General features: G+C 36.2%; 3 protein-coding genes across 4 annotated transcripts; 1 reads left to right on the top strand and 2 right to left on the bottom strand.

Moving 5' to 3' along the window:
- Positions 1–1,079: 1,079 nt before the first annotated feature.
- On the bottom strand, positions 1,080–3,082 carry LOC106109560 (THAP domain-containing protein 4-like). Its single transcript, XM_013291116.1, has 2 exons — positions 2,836–3,082; positions 1,080–2,545 (listed from the first exon to the last, which is right to left on the bottom strand). Exons 1-2 carry the CDS (start codon positions 2,972–2,974, stop codon positions 2,187–2,189), a joined length of 498 nt encoding a protein of 165 aa, XP_013146570.1. The 5' UTR covers positions 2,975–3,082; the 3' UTR covers positions 1,080–2,186.
- Positions 3,083–3,644: 562 nt separating this feature from the next.
- On the bottom strand, positions 3,645–6,633 carry LOC106109556 (RNA polymerase II degradation factor 1-like). 2 transcript variants are annotated; one of them, XM_013291112.1, is made up of 2 exons: positions 6,417–6,633; positions 3,645–6,283 (listed from the first exon to the last, which is right to left on the bottom strand). In XM_013291112.1, the coding sequence occupies exon 2, from the start codon at positions 6,243–6,245 to the stop codon at positions 3,672–3,674; it is 2,574 nt and encodes an 857-aa protein (XP_013146566.1). In that variant the 5' UTR covers positions 6,246–6,283; positions 6,417–6,633; the 3' UTR covers positions 3,645–3,671. The 2 variants fall into 2 exon arrangements, with proteins under 2 accessions (XP_013146566.1, XP_013146565.1); XM_013291111.1 differs by having other exon boundaries at positions 6,487–6,632.
- An 826-nt stretch (positions 6,634–7,459) lies between these two features.
- Positions 7,460–17,234, top strand: LOC106109557 (phosphate carrier protein, mitochondrial-like). The gene is made up of 9 exons (XM_013291113.1): positions 7,460–7,568; positions 8,516–8,621; positions 9,309–9,408; positions 11,844–12,013; positions 12,762–12,923; positions 14,106–14,285; positions 14,679–14,816; positions 15,614–15,745; positions 16,430–17,234. Exons 2-9 carry the CDS (start codon positions 8,520–8,522, stop codon positions 16,508–16,510), a joined length of 1,065 nt encoding a protein of 354 aa, XP_013146567.1. The 5' UTR covers positions 7,460–7,568; positions 8,516–8,519; the 3' UTR covers positions 16,511–17,234.
- Positions 17,235–17,733: the final 499 nt, after the last annotated feature.

Here is a 17,733-nt window from a genome sequence, read left to right as displayed (position 1 = left end):
CTTTCAAACTGACAAGATAAATGACTGCAACATTATCTATTGGTTAATTTTCTTTACAAATATAACCAGAGTATTATCCATATAAACTACTAGCTATTGCTCGCGACTTAGTGAAATTAAAAAAATAATAAAAAAAGGTAACCTATCATACTCAAACATAAATGACCTTTCTAATGGTGAAAGGATTTTTAGAATACAAATCTTTATAATATTAGTATAAACTAACTATGTTGCTTGCATCTGGTTCACTTGGAAATATTTTTTCTATAAAATATACCCATGTTACTCAGTTATAACAGTCATTTATCGATAAAAGAGTTATTTAAATCAGCCCAGTAGTTATTGAGTTATTTTGATACATACAAAAATACAAATCTTTCATCTTTAGAATAATAGATAACATTGATGTTTGTCAGAGGTTCAATTTCAAGAGGTTCTACTGTTGCTATAGCTAGGCAAAACTTAATTATAAGCACTTAATATAGTGAGAATGTTATTTAGAAAATAATCAATTACAATTCCAATGTAAACATTATGACACATAAAGATTACTCCAGCTTACTCTTACTTCGTATTTGTATCTTGTCTTAATAGTTAATAATAGCGATTTCTTATAGTAAATAGATGGAAAGGAAAAGTAAACTCAACAGAAAAGGTCATTAGATTGTACAATTCCCACTTTAGGCTCAGAGCTTCCCATAAGTTAGGGGTGACTAAGCCACAGTCAACTATGCTGTCCCATAAGAGCTTCATAAAAATTTCTTTACAGATATGTGAAAGTCGCATCACAATGTTTTCCTTTGCCGTAAAAGCCAGCTAAATTTTCATAATTCAAAAAACGAAAAACATTTGAGTACATGGCAGAAATCATACAGAGGACCTAAAGTGTTAAAGTTAAGTCAAGATCCTTGAGTCACTGAGGAGGATAATTTGAGATCTTTCTGTACTTAGTCTCCCAATTTAAGTTAAGCGAAAATTGACATCCTTATACCTAGTTGATGTGTATGATGACGGAAGTCGGTTTTCACGACCCAACTTAAAGTTTTGCTGGTCTCCTTTCTATTATAAAAAATAAATAGTAATAGTGTGTGGTTTTTGAGTTGGCACATCAGATATAAGAGTTCAAAATGAACCAACTCAAATTCTGTTTACTACATTTATGTTACTTTAAGTGTGATATGTGTTTACCCTTTCAAATTAAATAAAGTAGTAATTAAAAATATAGTTTCATATTATGCTAACCACAATCAAACAAATGTAATAGATTCCTTTAAAAAATTAAATCTAGTAAATCTGAACTGAAGTTTATAATTGTGATACTTCCTTACTTTTAATTTAAGCAAAGAACAAGACAAGTTTTAATGTGTGCTGAATAACATGAGATGTTATATCATATCTTGGTCTTATCGCAATAATGTTGTTGTAACTGTTAATTTTTAAGGCTTCTGCCATCTTGTCTTTGGATTCATATTAAATTTAAATCATCACCATCTTACTATATGTCCCCACCGAGAAGCTGGGGCTACGCTTAGGGGTGAAAAATTTATAATTTTCTTAAAAAAAAAATAAAAGTTGATATCTTCAAATGTTTTAACAAACTTGTCAGGTTCTAGTGGTTTATATACATCTCATGTTATTTCACATTGTTATTGTATTGTTATAACAAAGAAATGTAATATTTTAAGATAAGGTGACCTGTAACATCTATGTTATGTTTTCCATCATTAAAAATATTCAGTCACAGAAATTTGGTTTTACTTATTCTAATTTGATCTGTAACCCAATGGAATGTTGATGGGGTTATGATTGTGAAAAACAAAGTCAAATGCATTTTTTACATTTTAATGGTTAACAGTTATAAAAATATACAGTTTCTTATGATAATTTTTTTTTAATACAAAATACTGTTAAGTAGTCTGTGTATTTATCCCCACTAAGTTTTACATCTGTGCAAAATTTCTTCAATATCTGAAATATTAGTAAATTAACAAAAATCTACTAATATTAAAGAATCATTTATAGTATTAACTAGCTTTTGTCTGCAACTCCATCCACATGGAATACAAAACACAGTAGGCTAGGTGTTTCACCAGACTATTTTCTACATCTGGCCCAAATTTCATCAACATCTATGTTGTGACTTAAATTTCAAATTTACAACCATAGAGTAGTATTTTTTACACTTTTTATTCCACTTTTTTATAAACAGCCTTTAAATGTTGACTTAAAGGTTTTTTATCAGTCTTCATAAACACAGTTACTTGTAATGAGTCAGGTGATAGTAAAATAAATTCTCTCAATAGATTTGTAACTTGTGGAGGCTTGGAGAATGATGTTCGAGCTATACTGACTGAGGCTAGTTTTATTTCTTTTAGATTACAGTCATAGTGACCCTCTTCGATAGTTGTAAGACCAATGTTGTGACTCACTACGAGAGCAACTTTTTCCTTTTCAGGATATATACGGAGGAAGCCTCGCTCCTGATGCATCACTGTGCCCTTCTCAGGATGGTGGGATATTGATAGAAAGTTGAACATAGGTTGACCTGAAGTACAACAGAAAGAAATATTTTAAAAACATAAATAAATTGCTTATGCTAGCAATAGTATTATTTGACATATAATAGTTTAGTGATATACTAAAGAAAGGCAATCTCAGGTAGTCGTCACCAACGATTTGTACAACTAGGAGTAAATTAACCAAAGTAAATTGCAAATATTGATGAAAAAAGTGCAGTAATATTGTAAATACATTATTAATAAAATTTTAAGTTTTCAAAGTAATGTTTTAACATTATGTGTTTGTTTAAAAAAATTATTTTCTTAATAAACTTACCAAGGCATATAAATTCTAGCTCTTCGTGATATCCAAACTCGCGTACACTTGGATAAGAACCGCGGCCGGTGACAGTGTACCAGCGCCCGGAAAGCCACGCTATCGGCTTTAAAGCCTCGTGTATACAGTCCGCTTCCATTTTTGTTCAATAAATCTTTATCTACTTCAATGTAAACTAAAATCGAAATAAAATAACTATGGGCCTAAACTTTGTAAGACTGTCAATGTCAAATGTCAATGTCAATTGGACCAGGAAGTAATATTATTGTTTTTAATTTTTCACAGATTAAGCTTTCTCTAGTATTTTAATCATACTGATTAAAATAATGACAAAATCATATACCATGTACGTTGATTTGCCAAAAGTGTTTATATGTCTACAGGTTATTGATTATATTTATTGTATTCCCGTTAGGAGGTAATAAAAGTAATATCTTTTGTGATAAGTTTGACCCCTACATACGGTATACAAAAGTTAATCGTTTTCGACTTAACCCTGATTTCTTGGTTTTTTAAAATAAGTCAAAAATGCCACTTAAAAATATTTGTTCAATAAAAAACTATTAATGATAAGTTTTAAATGCGATTTTCGTTATCGGCAATGCAAATACATCATCTTCCCGAAATCTGGAATTTCTCTAATGACATTACAAAGCGACACTCCAATTTTATTACGTGTATATAGATAGATAAATACCTACCAATAATGTGAATCAATAATTCAAAAAAATAGAATACAAAGTTTTAATTGTTAATAAACTAAAGAATCTTAATTTTAAAGAATTTTTGTACAATTAATATTTCAGTCATTACAATTTAAATTTTATTTCGTATGCTTACAAATCATTTTCATTGCACTCGCAGGTGCCGGTCATGAGGCCAGCGCACTCCAGGTGTTTGAACGCTGGAGGGTAGCGACACGAGCACTTTGGAGGCGTCTCGTCCGTGGCACCTAATTCAGTTTGTGGAAGTGGATATTCGAAGCCGATAGATTTATCGACATACTCCGGCTGCGGAGGTTCCTTACAGAACCTGTTGTATCCAGTCGACGGACTGCGGTAGGAGATTTTGTGCAGGCCGTCTGTCGCCGACGGCCGCTGCTCGCTAGTCCGAACCGAGGACGTTGGGGACATCGGCGATCCTGCGCCGTAGTCCATAGGAATGTTTCTGCTGCTCCCTATGGATGTACTTTCGGCCAGCGGTCTGCCAATGGGGTATCGCGAAGAGAAGGATTGACCCGTTGACGGGGGTGATTCCATCATTGTCTCATACCCACTGGGCGTTGGTTGATAGCCTCTTCTAGATCTGTCCAACGCAACAGAGCGTGTGTCGTCTCTTTCTGGCGCTGACGGTGACATAGGCATCTGTGTATCGTAAGTTGCGTCGGGTAATGCGTGATGTACAGATTTTTTTGGTGTAGGCTCCGCGACAATACTTGGTTGATACCCCGTGCGTGTATCCGCCTGATATGGAGCTCCTGCACGAATACCGGATTGGTATGGAGCTCCTGGACGAGCTTCGGGTTGGTATGGGACGCCCACACGGGCATCGGACTGGTATGGAGCTCCCACACGAGCATCGGACTGGTATGGAGTCCCTGCACGAGCATCGGACTGGTATGGAGTCCCCGCACGAGCATCGGACTGGTTTGGCGCTCCCACACGAGCATCGGACTGATATGGAGCCCCCACACGAGCGTCGGACTGGTACGGAACTCCCATACTGATATCAGCTTGGTATGGAACACCCTTAATTGTATCAGCCTGGTACGGTACCCCCATACTAGTATCCGCCTGGTATGGAGGACGATAAACCGACCTCGCGAGTCCCTCTGTGGACACGGGTTGTGAACCCGGTATTCTGTCCGACAGCGCTGGCGATGATTCTGAAACGTATCTGACGTAAGAACTATCCGAAATAGGTTGTTGCACTCTAGTGTCTTGAATTAAACCATGTTTTCCCCGCGGCGATAGTGCGGAGGGCCTATCGGAGGGAACATATTCTGAAGTATATTGTGGCATTCTTCTGGGTTCATCATGTAAGATAATAGGTCGTGGTTTCATCCTGTCCGCCGAGGATACTGCGGACAAAGAATACTTTTGGCCATAATCTATTCGAGGCGGCGGCAGACCGCTAGAATACATTGAATCTTCAGGAGCGGGTCCTAAGCTGTATTGCGCAGGAGAATACCCACCTACTTGTTTTTCGGCTCTCGGAATGTTAACGTAGCCCTCTTCCTGCGAGACAGGGATGGGTCGTCTCGGAGCGGGGTAGTCGTAACTCGGCATCGTGTCCTGCTGTTGGCTATAGTACGGTTGATACTGATCTGGCATTTTTCTGATTTGAATACTCGGTCCACTTGTAACAGATACAGGTGAGGGCATCGTTTCGGATCTAGGTAGCATTCTCTGTTGCATTAGAGCCTGGGGTTCGGGAGATACTGGCATCATTCTTCCTTGCATCGGGGGCTGATATTCGGGAGATATTGACATCATTCTTTCTGGCATTTGTGCTTGAGATTCCGGCGATATTGGCATCATTCTTCCCTGCATTTGAGGATAGGCTTCGGAAGACATTGGTATCATCCTCCCTTGCATTTGAGGCTGGGATTCGGAAGTCATTGGCATCATCCTCCCTTGCATTTGAGGCTGGGATTCAGAAGATATTGGCATCATCCTCCCTTGCATTTGAGGCTGGGGTTCGGAAGACATTGGCATCATCCTTCCTTGCATTTGCGGCTGGGGTTCAGAAAACTTTGGCATCATCCTTCCTTGCATGGGTGCCTGATAATCAGGAGATATTGGAGACATTCTCCCTTGCATTGGGGCTTGAAATTCGGGAGGTCCGAAATCTTGTTGCATCATTGGCACCTGCGCAACATCCGCGGGAAGAGGCTGCGCGTATTGCGGCATGGATTGATCGAATTGATCCGGAGCTCTACTATGTATTGAAGATATTGTGGGAACAGATGGATACCCGCTTGGTGAGAATTCCGGAGCCAGTTGGGCTTGCGGTGCCATATAGGGTGTGGATACTGCTTGCGGGTATTGCGCTCTCATTTCTCTCTCTTGAGAGGGACGATATTCGAGCATCTCTTTACTGCGGACTTGATCAGATCTCAAATCGGTACCGGATTTATCTTTGAAGCCGTACGGGCAATACCGTAACTTTGCAGTAATGCATTGGGGCGCGTTCTTGCAGCTCTCTACGGTGCAGAACTTCTCCTCCGCGCAGGAACAGTCGGAGTGGCTGGAGCTGGAGGCGGTGATGTGCTGGGCGGACGGGCAGGGAGGGCAGACGGCGCAGTGTGGCATGCAGCGTCGCGGCATGCTGTCGATGCAGGGCCGCGGCGCCGGCATGCAGCACATACCCTTCCTGCGCCATCGTCGCCTGTGTTTTTGTTGAGGCATCTCCTCGAGCCGGATGATATGTTTAGGCCGCTATATTCCTATAATCAAATAAGATTTTAAGCAAATGCAACACCCTTCTGTGAACTTTTCAGAATATAAGTAGTTACATGTAAAAGTGAAGTAGAGTGAGAAAAATGTGTTGGGATAGCATAAAATTAAAATCTCGCCTACCACGTAAGAGTTGACAAGACCCCTTTTTGACTCTGTGCGACTTTATCTACACGATTCTCCTATAACTTACCTTAATTTGATATTGGTCTGTAATCTGTATTATTCATGGCCATGTTTCTATTTTATTTATGTGTCATTTTCTGGATTGTTAATTATGGGTGTTTTGGTAGAGATGTCTATTGATTTAATTGACTCGTCTGTCATTATGGATTTTCTTCTTTTGTAATATAGATAATAAATGAAAAGAAAACATTGAAAACTAACACCTGCATACACCATTGAAGATTTATGTGACCCACAGATTACTGATTTAACTGTACACGCCATCTAGTATCGAGTAGTAGAAACCTTGACCTTAAAGGAGTAAAAATCAATTTTCTTACCTTTTAAGATTATACCTATAAAGAGGGTGTTCTTGTATTGTTACATTTTTTTCTATAACTCTTTGGTTTTGTTTTGTCAATTGATAAATTGACGCTTTTTTATCAAAAATATATCTATAATTTGATAACATTTGTTTGATTCCTACGCCACTATGAGCTCCAAGAATGACTATTTTTGTGAAGATGCGACATCTGTTGTTGAGCAGTCAGATTACTTGCAAAATCACGAACTAGCCATCGCTATCAGCGATTAATTATCACAAATTGATTATTAGATTTTGCCTTAGCCATATGTTTTAGCAAATTTTTCAGAATATAAATTTTAATCAATGTAGGATTTGGATCCTGGCCCATTTCCTCGATACACTCCGTCTTCTTTCTTACGAAACAACGAAACAAGACATCAGAGTATGCTATTACAGGTTTTGGTTGCTCATTATATTTAAACGCTATTGCAATATAATACGTTATTTAGGACTTTGTAGTGAATTCCCCCATGCTGTATCTTTTTTTGAAAATACCAGCTTACTTATTAGACTTTTTTATTATCTTTTCTAACAATTGGTGAAAACCTTTTTTTACCTATATTTGTTTTTTAATTTACCTAATTACCTTTTTCTAACATGGTATCCCGATTCCTGTCAAAAGTTTCACGTGATTATATAACATCTGACATGTCCATGGCGCTTGCGTCGACAGCTTAGTTCCTTTAGCACTGTGCAAAAAGCGCGGTGCGGTGTATTCTGCATTTCCATCGGATTTAAGACATGTAAGTACTTGTATATTTCGTTTTCTATATAAAAACTGATCCAAATGAATAAATATAACATTATGTTTTACAAATTGAAGTTAAAACGCAAATTTTGAGGGTTTTTAAGTGTTAATTTTTTCCTTACGTAACGTATTAGAACATTATTTGCACATGACCTTGCTCCATTTGGGATTCCCGATTATGATAAATAATTGTAGTCAAAAAGATATCAATATGCGTTTGTAATTCGTTCATTGATGATTCTCAAATTCTTGTATCTAGACGGCCGCATTGACGTTTGATCGATTACATGCTGTGGGTATTGATTATTAGTTAACATGGATACAAACGTCTTTAGTGACAGGATTAAAGATTATTCAACGACTTATTTGTAAGTAAAGTGATAGGAAAGGATATAGGAACCTTTATGTATTATTATCTAACAATGTTACAATGAAATATTTGACACTGGCAATGACATTTATAACCTCATCTAGGTCGACAAATAATGAATTAAAAATAAAAATGTTATTTTTTTTTTAAATTACGTTTTGTTTCAATTAATTCTCAAAGTATTTGAATTAATACAATAATTCAACAATTGATTGTCTCTTTAGATGAACTGAACCTATATCTTCATGTTTTTTCTCAATTGCGTGAATTCTACAATAATTAACACATGGCACCAATATATAATCTTCTAAGATTAACTTAACATTTATTGTCTATGGTAATATTTAGGAATATGCAAGATTTTTTTATTTTAGAAAAACACCATGAGAATTTGAAATTTCATTCTAATTGTCTTCTTGTAGAAAAAGAAAATCAGTCTAGTTCCTGTTTTTTCCATGTTATTTCTCAAATGTGACTTTTAAGCAGAGTTAGTTTTTTTTTTATTATGCATAGGAGTTTTAGAAGACTAGTTGTGTAATAAAAATGTTTATTGAAAATCTTTGTTATTCCAGTAAAATGTTCTCATCCCTGCTGGATGTGGCGCGGAACTCGCCCTTCCGTGGGCCCCTCTCCCCCGCACAGTGCGAGCCCGCCATTGCTGCACCACAAGCTGCACAGGTAACATTAACTAACATCTGACAGAATTAATTAACAGTTACATCTGAAAGAATTCTGTGTAACATGTAATGTGTTTTATACCTATTTAATATGTAGAAGCTTAGAAATGACTAGCTTTTTAATTATTTCCTCTTACTAATGTTATATGCTTTAAAATAACATAGCTGTTGGATCTAGTGAAAATTCAATGCATAAAACAATTGTTGCCCAATGATGAAAACTCATGCCGGAGGGGAGCTGCAGTGTGGGGGGGAGCTGGTACGATGACGTCATCACGTCATTCTACCTTTGGTAGCATGTCCAGTGCCCACCTGCACTGCAGAGATGCCCAATGATCAATAGATTATGAGAGCTGAGGGCTTACTAAGGATTTATTTTTACTGAATATAAACATTTGTGTGTTTATAATGTTCGTAAAATATGGGTTTCTTATAACAATTGGGTTGTTTTAGCTCCCCATATTTACGAACATTATAATTGTAATAGCCACGACATTTTAAAGTTATATGTGTTAGATTGTTGAGCTGTAATAAAAGTTGATTTATTTTTAAGTTCGAGACAGTCAAATGGTTAGATCCAGGTCTGCGGTTGTTGTTGTTGTTACTGTTGACTATTAGGTTATTGGCTCTTGGACACCATCTTCTGTTATTTTTGATGGACTGTATGGAATATTTCGTGTTACGTCAGATCGGCATGGCGGCGGCGGCGGAGGTGCAGGGTGATTCGTGCGAATTCGCATCGCCCAAGTACTTCGCCCTGTGCGGTCTCGGGGGCATCCTCTCTTGTGGTATGTACATTTAATATCTTTAGATAAAGTATGAGACAGACTGTTTTACAAACTTTACACTATTACAAATAGACACACAAACCAGAGGTTCTCAACCTTTTTTTTTCTCATTATTTCAAAGTTTTTACTGATTTAAGTGTACCAACGTTTTTTTAACTGTATCATTGCCCGATGATGACAACTGTTACTGGAGGGGGGCTGCGGCGCGGTGGGGGGTGGTCCGGTGACGTCAGATGTCGCTCTGCCCCGCGGGTAGCGTGTTCCTACCTCAACCGCTCTGCAGAAGTGCCCTATGATATACAGATTATGAGAGCTGAGGGCATTTTAAACATTAAAACTATTGCTAGAAATAAATGTAACTAATTTGTTTGCGCAATTAGAAAGTGATGTAATGAAGAAGGCAATTGAAGAACCGTTTAGTTTGTTTATGCTATGCTGCAGGTATATCAACATCGAAGACAATATTCACTCGTAATCTATACTAACATTATAAAGAGGGTTTAAACAGTGGTAGTGCCTTCTTTAACATCTTAGGACTGCAGGGCCGGTGTAATACCACGACCGTACAGAAGACAGGCGTGAAGTGGAAGCAATTCCGTGTTTCGTCTGATGAGTGTGGTGCCGGAGGCCTAATTTAAATCCCTTTCTCTTTACCACCCTTTTCTTATAAGGAGAGGATGGGAAAGGGTAGTGGATTTGACGACAGGAGATGCATAGGAAGGGGAAATATCCTCTTTATGGGCGTCTCCTCCTCTGTCGGATAAGGGTAGGCAACGCATCTGCAATTGCGGATGTCTATGAGCAGCGGTCGCTTCGTTATTTTGGCGGCTGCAGGCGGCTGCTTGCTCGTTTGCCACCTTATGTTATTAAAAAAAAGGAAAAATTTCCAACAAATAGGCTGTTGTTTTAAATTTCCCGTGGACGAAGTTGGTAGCAACAACTAGTGACAGAGAGTAAAGACAAGTTTCTATTGAAGTGTAAAGCGGTTGTCCTATGATATGATAAGACTACGTAAGTTTGAAGAGCTCTGAGATTACTGTAGAGATAAGTGTTTGTGATAAGAAAACACTGAGTTAGTCAATTACGTCAAATTATGTCAATCTAGTATACTAATGTATTAAAATTGTAGTAAAAGTATTTTAAATGGTGCAATAGGAAAAATGTAACGTGAAGAGAGGAGTTTTTTCAAGTGTAGGGTTACGTAAGGATAGGATAACAAATGTTTTCTAAAGCTGATTTTTTGAGAATACTTTGTTTTTTTCGCCTCATTTTTGTGTTTTTAATAAGGTATATGAAGATAAGATCTATCGATGGTATATGTTTAGTTACCTTGGCCGCGCTCCAGAGCTGTCGTAACGCGTAACCTTGTTCATCGGTCTCGTTGCATTATATAGATTACTACATACGAGTATATAACCAATGTTACGTTTATGAAGAAGTGGATTCCTTAAACAATTGCTAAAAAACTTTGTGTATATATATCCTAAGACCTAAAAGCATATGTTCTTCTAGACTATGTTCTATATATTTGTGAAATTACACGGAAATCTGTGTTTTGAAGGTAAATAATACAAACATTCATACAATGTTTCGCATTTATAATATTAAAGTATGCTTGGAAGTCGGCAGCAAGGAGAGGGCAGGCATCAGAAGCCTCTGCTACTAGCAGTGTTTTTTTTTATTTCAAAGAGCTTCAACATATCAAATTATTTAATGAAGGAACGGACATTTTAAGTGAATTATCTATAAGGATTTATAGACATTTTTTACTGTAGTTTATATGTCTTTTTTATAATTTCCGACTCCCGAATTAATAGAGGGAAGTTGCCTCCTTACCTTTTGCGATTCTCATGTTGGTATGAAAAATGGTTAACTGTAATCAAAGACATTTAAGAAATATACAGACTAGGCATTGTGAACAGCATTTTTTCACAAGTACTTTCTCTGAAAGGTACTACATCAGTTTTTAAGTTTAGTGTTACTACATTATCATCATCTCCCCTGCCTTATCCTACTCCTGTAGGATCGGCGCTTCGCGTTTCGTCCTCCAAATAACTCTATCATCCGTCATCTCAGTTATCACTCCCTTCTTGATCATGTCACCTTTCACACAAGCCATCCATCTCTTTCTATGTCTACCTCTACCGGTGTACCTCCACATTCATAACTAACGTCCGTCTTGTTACATGCGATTCATCCCTTCTCATAACATGCACATACCACTCTAACCTTTTAATCCTAATTTTTTCAACCAGTGGGTGTACTCTCAAACCTAAAGACATCTAATAAAACATTTTACAAATTATAATAAGCTCTATCTGTTGGTATAAAGTTTAAAAAAAAAATATTTGCTAAAGAGATTATGTTAAATTTTTTTTAGTAAAGTATCAACTATGCCTGTATATATTTTTGTTTAATAATGTGGTATTATTTAGGTATAACTCACACTGCTGTGGTCCCCTTGGACTTGGTGAAGTGCCGGCTGCAGGTGGACCCTGACAAGTACAAGAATGTGATGACTGGCTTCAAGGTGTCAGTGCGCGAGGAGGGCATGCGAGGACTCGCTAAGGGCTGGGCCCCCACCTTCATTGGATACTCCCTACAGGTTATATATGTTTATTTAAATTCTAATTATATGGAAATGACAAATTATATAAAAATGCTTATTACAGTTTTTGAAAATAGATAAGTTTGTTTCATAATTTAAAATTGAAATTTTACAAAATGTTTATAATTTCTCATTTCCATTGAATTTTACTATGTTTTGTATGATTTGGTTTTTTATGTTTGATTTGGTTTAAATATTTTAATTTTTAAATGCTTTTAGAGACAGGATCCGTTGTGTGTGAAGTGCATAAATCAAATAATACATTTTAACCTTACATAAGCAAGTTTAAAACTTATTATTTGCTTATTTTGGATGAGAGAGTAATATTTTGTTAGCATGCAAGATTGTTTTAGTACAATGGCGACTCTGCTTAGTCCTTTTCTCCTTAGTCAAAGTTATAATAAAGTGATGAAATAAATTTAAAAAGTAATATAAAATAGACATTTAAAAATGTAAATTGCTTGTTAGATTTGAAAGTGAAATAAGTTGAAAGAGAGAGTGAGAAGAAAGTATGAGTTCATAATTTTCCTTTAGTTTATATCACTGGTTAGATTGTAAACTAAGGACATCTTTTCTTTTTTATTGTTTTTTTTTAAATATGTTAATATTCTCAATGATTATAAAAAAAATAATCCAATTGTTCCTTCTGATTGGTAATTGAAGACGATTTAATGTATGATGGTACGTCTAACTAAAATGTAGGTAATTTGTATAGAATAAAGTTGTAATTGTGTTGTGACCGCAGGGGCTGTGCAAGTTCGGTCTGTACGAGGTGTTCAAGGTGACGTACTCCGGTATGCTGGATGAGGAGACGGCGTACTCGTACCGTACTTTCGTGTACCTCGCGGCGTCCGCCTCCGCGGAGTTCTTCGCTGATATCGCGCTCTCCCCGCTAGAGGCCGCTAAGGTACGTTACACATGACATGCCCGGTTGACACTTGACCGTAGGTTACACATAACACTTTTAGGCCAAATCACACTTGACCGTAGGTTACACTTAATACTTTCAGGCCAAATCACACTTGACCGTAGGTTACACATAATACTTTCAGGCCAAATCACACTTGACCGTAGGTTACACATAATACTTTCAGGCCAAATCACACTTGACCGTAGATTACACATAACACTTTTATGCCCAGTTCACACTTAGCCAGTACAGTAGGACAGTTATACTGGCCAGTGAGATATGACTCAGTGGCGCCGTTTAATTTTTTATTTAGTATTTACAATATACCAGTTGCCAGTCCAGTTATTAATCTCTAGGGACAAGTGTGAACCGAGCATTACTCATTTCTCGTCAATGAATGAATGAATGTTTAAAATCTTATAAATTACTATAATAATGAGATTGATAATGATTGAATTCATAAAAAATCAAATATTTGTGTACTATTCCTTTATACTATGGTAAAAACACTTCTTTGTGTATTTGTATTTGAAATATCTATTTAAATGCTGATTTATGCAATTTTGATCGATATTTGCCCGATGATGACAACTGTTACTGGAGGGGGGCTGCGGCGCGGTGGAGGGTGGTCCGGTGACGTCAGATGTCGCTCTGCCCCGCGGGTAGCGTGTTCCACCTTCAACCGCTCTGCAGAAGTGCCCTATGATATACAGATTATGAGAGCTGAGGGCATTATAACAGAATTAAAAATATCTATTATTCTATACTAATAATATGTTATTAAAGTGGAATTATATGCATTTTTTATATGTATTTATTTCAAGTTAAAAACTCAGCTTAAAAATTTCTTACCATTGGAAAGATAACTTATCTGTTAGTAACATAGGTTAAGTTTTTAATTATTATTTTAATTTCAAACGGACGAAGTCGCGAGCAACAGCCACAGCTTCACAAATAAATGCGGTATTAAATAAACTTAGCATTAAAGAGAATATAAGCAATATTTGCTTATATCCTAAGTTTAACTTTATGCCGCATTAAATTAATGAATTTATATAAGATTATTCAAATATCTAGCCGGTTGACTGCATAAACCTACGCCTACATTGTATAGACTTGCGATGTTCCCGACAACATATTTGAATCGTAGTATACATGTGTTTGTGTTGTAAATTCCAGGTCCGTATCCAGACTATGCCGGGCTTCGCGTCGTCGCTGCGCGAGGCGTGGCCCAAGATGGTGCAGAACGAGGGCTACGGCACCTTCTATAAGGGTCTGGTGCCGTTGTGGGGTCGGCAGATTCCCTACACCATGATGAAGTTCGCCTGCTTCGAGAAGACATTGGAACTACTCTATAAGGTAATAAATGTATTTTATTTTTTTGGGTAGAATAGAAATTCACATAAACAGATATCAATCGATTTGTAATAAATTACAGTGAATAAATTAATAAAATAAATAAGTATGTGATTACATTTTTTATGTAAGTTTTTGGTAATTTTTCTTATTAATTCGACGTTACTTAGTTCAAGACTAAAGTAATAGACACTTTCGAAATTCATTATAACTTGCAATCCAGTCACATTACTTCTATTTTGGTATAGGAAAAAAGTTGTAATTGTTTATTTTAACAATTTAAATGATACTAAAACATGTATATAAAAAATAAGATAAACAGGTTATATTTTAGATGTGGACGGAGTCGCAGGCAACAGGTAGTGCGTTTGCGAGTGTAATATAAATGTGTTCCAGTACGTGGTGCCGAAGCCCCGCGAGCAGTGCACGAAGGGCGAGCAGCTGGTGGTGACGTTCGCGGCGGGCTACATCGCCGGCGTCTTCTGCGCCATCGTCTCGCATCCCGCTGACACAGTCGTCTCCAAACTCAACCAGGTTCATTTTTATTATTCCTGGTACAAATAAGTGGTAATTAATAATTCTGTTCATTAGTTTTTTATTTTAAAGTTGGTTTTGATATCGTGTTTACAGTAAAATATTTAAATATAAACTAACGTAAATGAACTGTGTATTGTCAACAGCGACGCCATATTAGATAAGCCACTCGCTTCGACCAATAGTGTGCGTTTCAAAACTAAGAGAGGGAATTTTAAAAAAGACACTTTAATGATTAAATTTTGCCACTAAATCACATTATATTAAAAAAATCTTTGCAGGAATGTTTTATAGTAATAAAGTATACTTAAAAAAGTTTGGTACAATTTGGCGTCATATGCATATTGCCTATTGTCATCATGTCACGTCAGATGTATGGATCTGAATATTGGGCAGTAAAAGGGGCGGATGAAAGGAGAATACATGTGGCGGAAATGCGAATGTTAAGATGGATGTGGTGTAACACGATTGGATACGATACGAAATGAGTATATTAGAGGAAGTTTGAGAGTAGCCTCAGTGGTTGAGAAAATAAGGAGTAAAAGGTTAGCATGGTAAGATGTTATGAGAAGGGATGAATCGCATGTAACAAGACTGACGTTAGTTATGAATGTGGAGGTACACCGGTAGAGGTAGACCTAGAAAGAGATGGATGGATTGCGTGAAAGGTAACATGATCAAAAAGTGAGTGATGACTGAGATGACGTATGATAGTTATTTGGAGGACAAAAACCTGTTGCGCCACTACGGGAGTAGGATGATGATATTTAATTAAATATATTGTTTTGTGTTTGTAGGACAAGACAGCGACTGTGGGGTCTATCATGGGCAAGCTGGGCTGGGCGGGCGTGTGGAAGGGACTCGGACCCAGGATCGTCATGATCGGTACACTCACCGCACTGCAATGGTTCATCTACGACGCTGTCAAGGTATACTTTTATTTTTTTATATATATCTACGGTCTAAGACTATAATTTCCTACCCATAGGCACAAATAATTTATACTAATATGATAAAGAGGATTTCTATTTTTGTATGTATTGTAATAACTTAAAAACTACTGGGCCGATTTTAAAAATTCTTTCACTGTTAGAAAGGTAATTTATCTGTGAATATAGGATACTTTTTATTATTTCTTAATTTCACGCAGACAAAGTCGCGTTCAGTAGCTAATCTAATATAAATCATTTTTTTAATCATCTTGTCTCCGTCTGGCCGGCTTTTATATATACACTAGCTTTCGCCCGTGACTTTTGCCGAGTGAAATTAAAAAAAAAAAACCAAAATGTATTCTTATGTCTTCTTCCAGATTATCCTTTACATCTATATTAAATCTCATTTAGGCTACAAACTCTAACAAACATCCATCCATCTAAACTTTCGCATTTATAATATAACTAGCTTTCGCCCGCGACTCCGTCCGCGATGAATTAAAAAACACAACAATGAGTAGAGGATAGTCTGGAAAAACTACATCTATACCAAATTTCATCGTAATCCGCTACAAACTAACAAACATCCATCTAAACTTTCGCACTTATATTAGTATGATTAAGTATTAAAGATACATACTATTAAATAAATGATATACTAAGAATTAAATTTAATTATAGGTATGGCTGCGTATGCCGCGACCGCCGCCCGCGGAGATGCCGGAGTCGATGCGCAAACGACTAGAAGCGGAAGGAAAGTAAATACACTTGAAAACTCGCACAAACCCATGCACAAAACATATATTCCATTATTTAGACTTGACATGTACACGACCCTTGTATTATAACTTTCACATTTATAATAAACGAAGCTTCGAACTTACCGGTACTTTCTCTGAAAGTTACTAAATCAAAGTTTAATATGTAATTTTAACAAATTATAATAAACCCCATTTTTTTGTTATAAAATATATATTTGAATCTCTTTGGTTATAATAGGATATGTCCTTTTTCATCTGTTATAAATCGAAAAGCCACATTTAATTATCTATTTTAATTGTAAATCTCGTGAATTATCTCATTTTTATATATTTTATTTTTGATTTAATAATTATTTTAATAGAAATAAGTAGAATGAAAAAAATATGACTTGTTCTTATGAGTTATAGAAGGTATATAAAAAATAATTTTTTAAGTTACTTTTCTTTGTTAGAATTATTTTATAAATACTTTCAAATATAAGAATAATGTACTTGTATTGAATAAGTTACCAGCGGGAATAAACTTCAACATACATAGGGTCATACGCAAACTAGATAACTTTTTTTTTCATACAAATGTGCATGGAATTCTTCGATAAATACGAAGAATCATAATAAATAAGAACTTAGCCTGTTTCCGTAGTGTACTGTATAGTTTCATGTGATTAATGTATTTAAGGAATCATGTTAAATTATTTCGAATAAATGATTTTTTTTCTTATGTATTCATTTTTTATTTATTTATGAAACACCTAAGAACATGTACAAGGAGTGTTAATTATGTGTGAAATAAAAACGCCAATAGTTCCGAGATTTTGTTTAATTTTAATCCCTTTATTAAACCGACTAGCTGCTCCCGTGCGGGTTCATCCGCATGAAATTATGAAAATTTTAATTTAGTGTTCACATTTGTCAAATTATCAATTGCAAATGTCAAAATAACATGACATGACAAACCTTGGCAATCTTACTTTCTTGATGTTGGCAACAACTTATGGTCTCTTTCCCGCATTAGGGTTTTTACCCAAAATATTTACCCCTTAAGTTTAATGGCGTGTAAATACATAGCGTGACGTAAGTGTAGGGCTCTTTATTAAAAAAGGAATTATTCAAAAATATGCTGTGATTGCTGACATCTTAGGCAACAAAGAAGTGTGTGTTTACACTTTATTTTAATGGTATACAAAAAGGCGGAGGGTTTTTATACATAAAATTAAAAACATA

Source organism: Papilio polytes, unplaced genomic scaffold (genome assembly GCF_000836215.1).
Source record: "Papilio polytes unplaced genomic scaffold, Ppol_1.0 DF821189.1, whole genome shotgun sequence".
NCBI lineage: Eukaryota > Metazoa > Arthropoda > Insecta > Lepidoptera > Papilionidae > Papilio > Papilio polytes.
Note: the sequence above shows the minus strand (reverse complement) of the source record. Positions and strands in the feature narration are given on the sequence as shown.

Excerpts from the sequence above, each read along its gene's own strand:
- LOC106109557 (XM_013291113.1), top strand. The coding sequence starts at position 8,520 with ATGTTCTCATCCCTGCTGGATGTGGCGCGGAACTCGCCCTTCCGTGGG. Across the intron at positions 12,014-12,761 it reads TCATTGGATACTCCCTACAG|GGGCTGTGCAAGTTCGGTCT; the intron begins GTTATATATGTT and ends TTGTGACCGCAG. Across the intron at positions 14,817-15,613 it reads TCGTCTCCAAACTCAACCAG|GACAAGACAGCGACTGTGGG; the intron begins GTTCATTTTTAT and ends TTGTGTTTGTAG.
- LOC106109560 (XM_013291116.1), bottom strand. The coding sequence starts at position 2,974 with ATGGAAGCGGACTGTATACACGAGGCTTTAAAGCCGATAGCGTGGCTT. Across the intron at positions 2,546-2,835 it reads GCTAGAATTTATATGCCTTG|GTCAACCTATGTTCAACTTT; the intron begins GTAAGTTTATTA and ends GTTGTACTTCAG.
- LOC106109556 (XM_013291112.1), bottom strand. The coding sequence starts at position 6,245 with ATGCCTCAACAAAAACACAGGCGACGATGGCGCAGGAAGGGTATGTGC.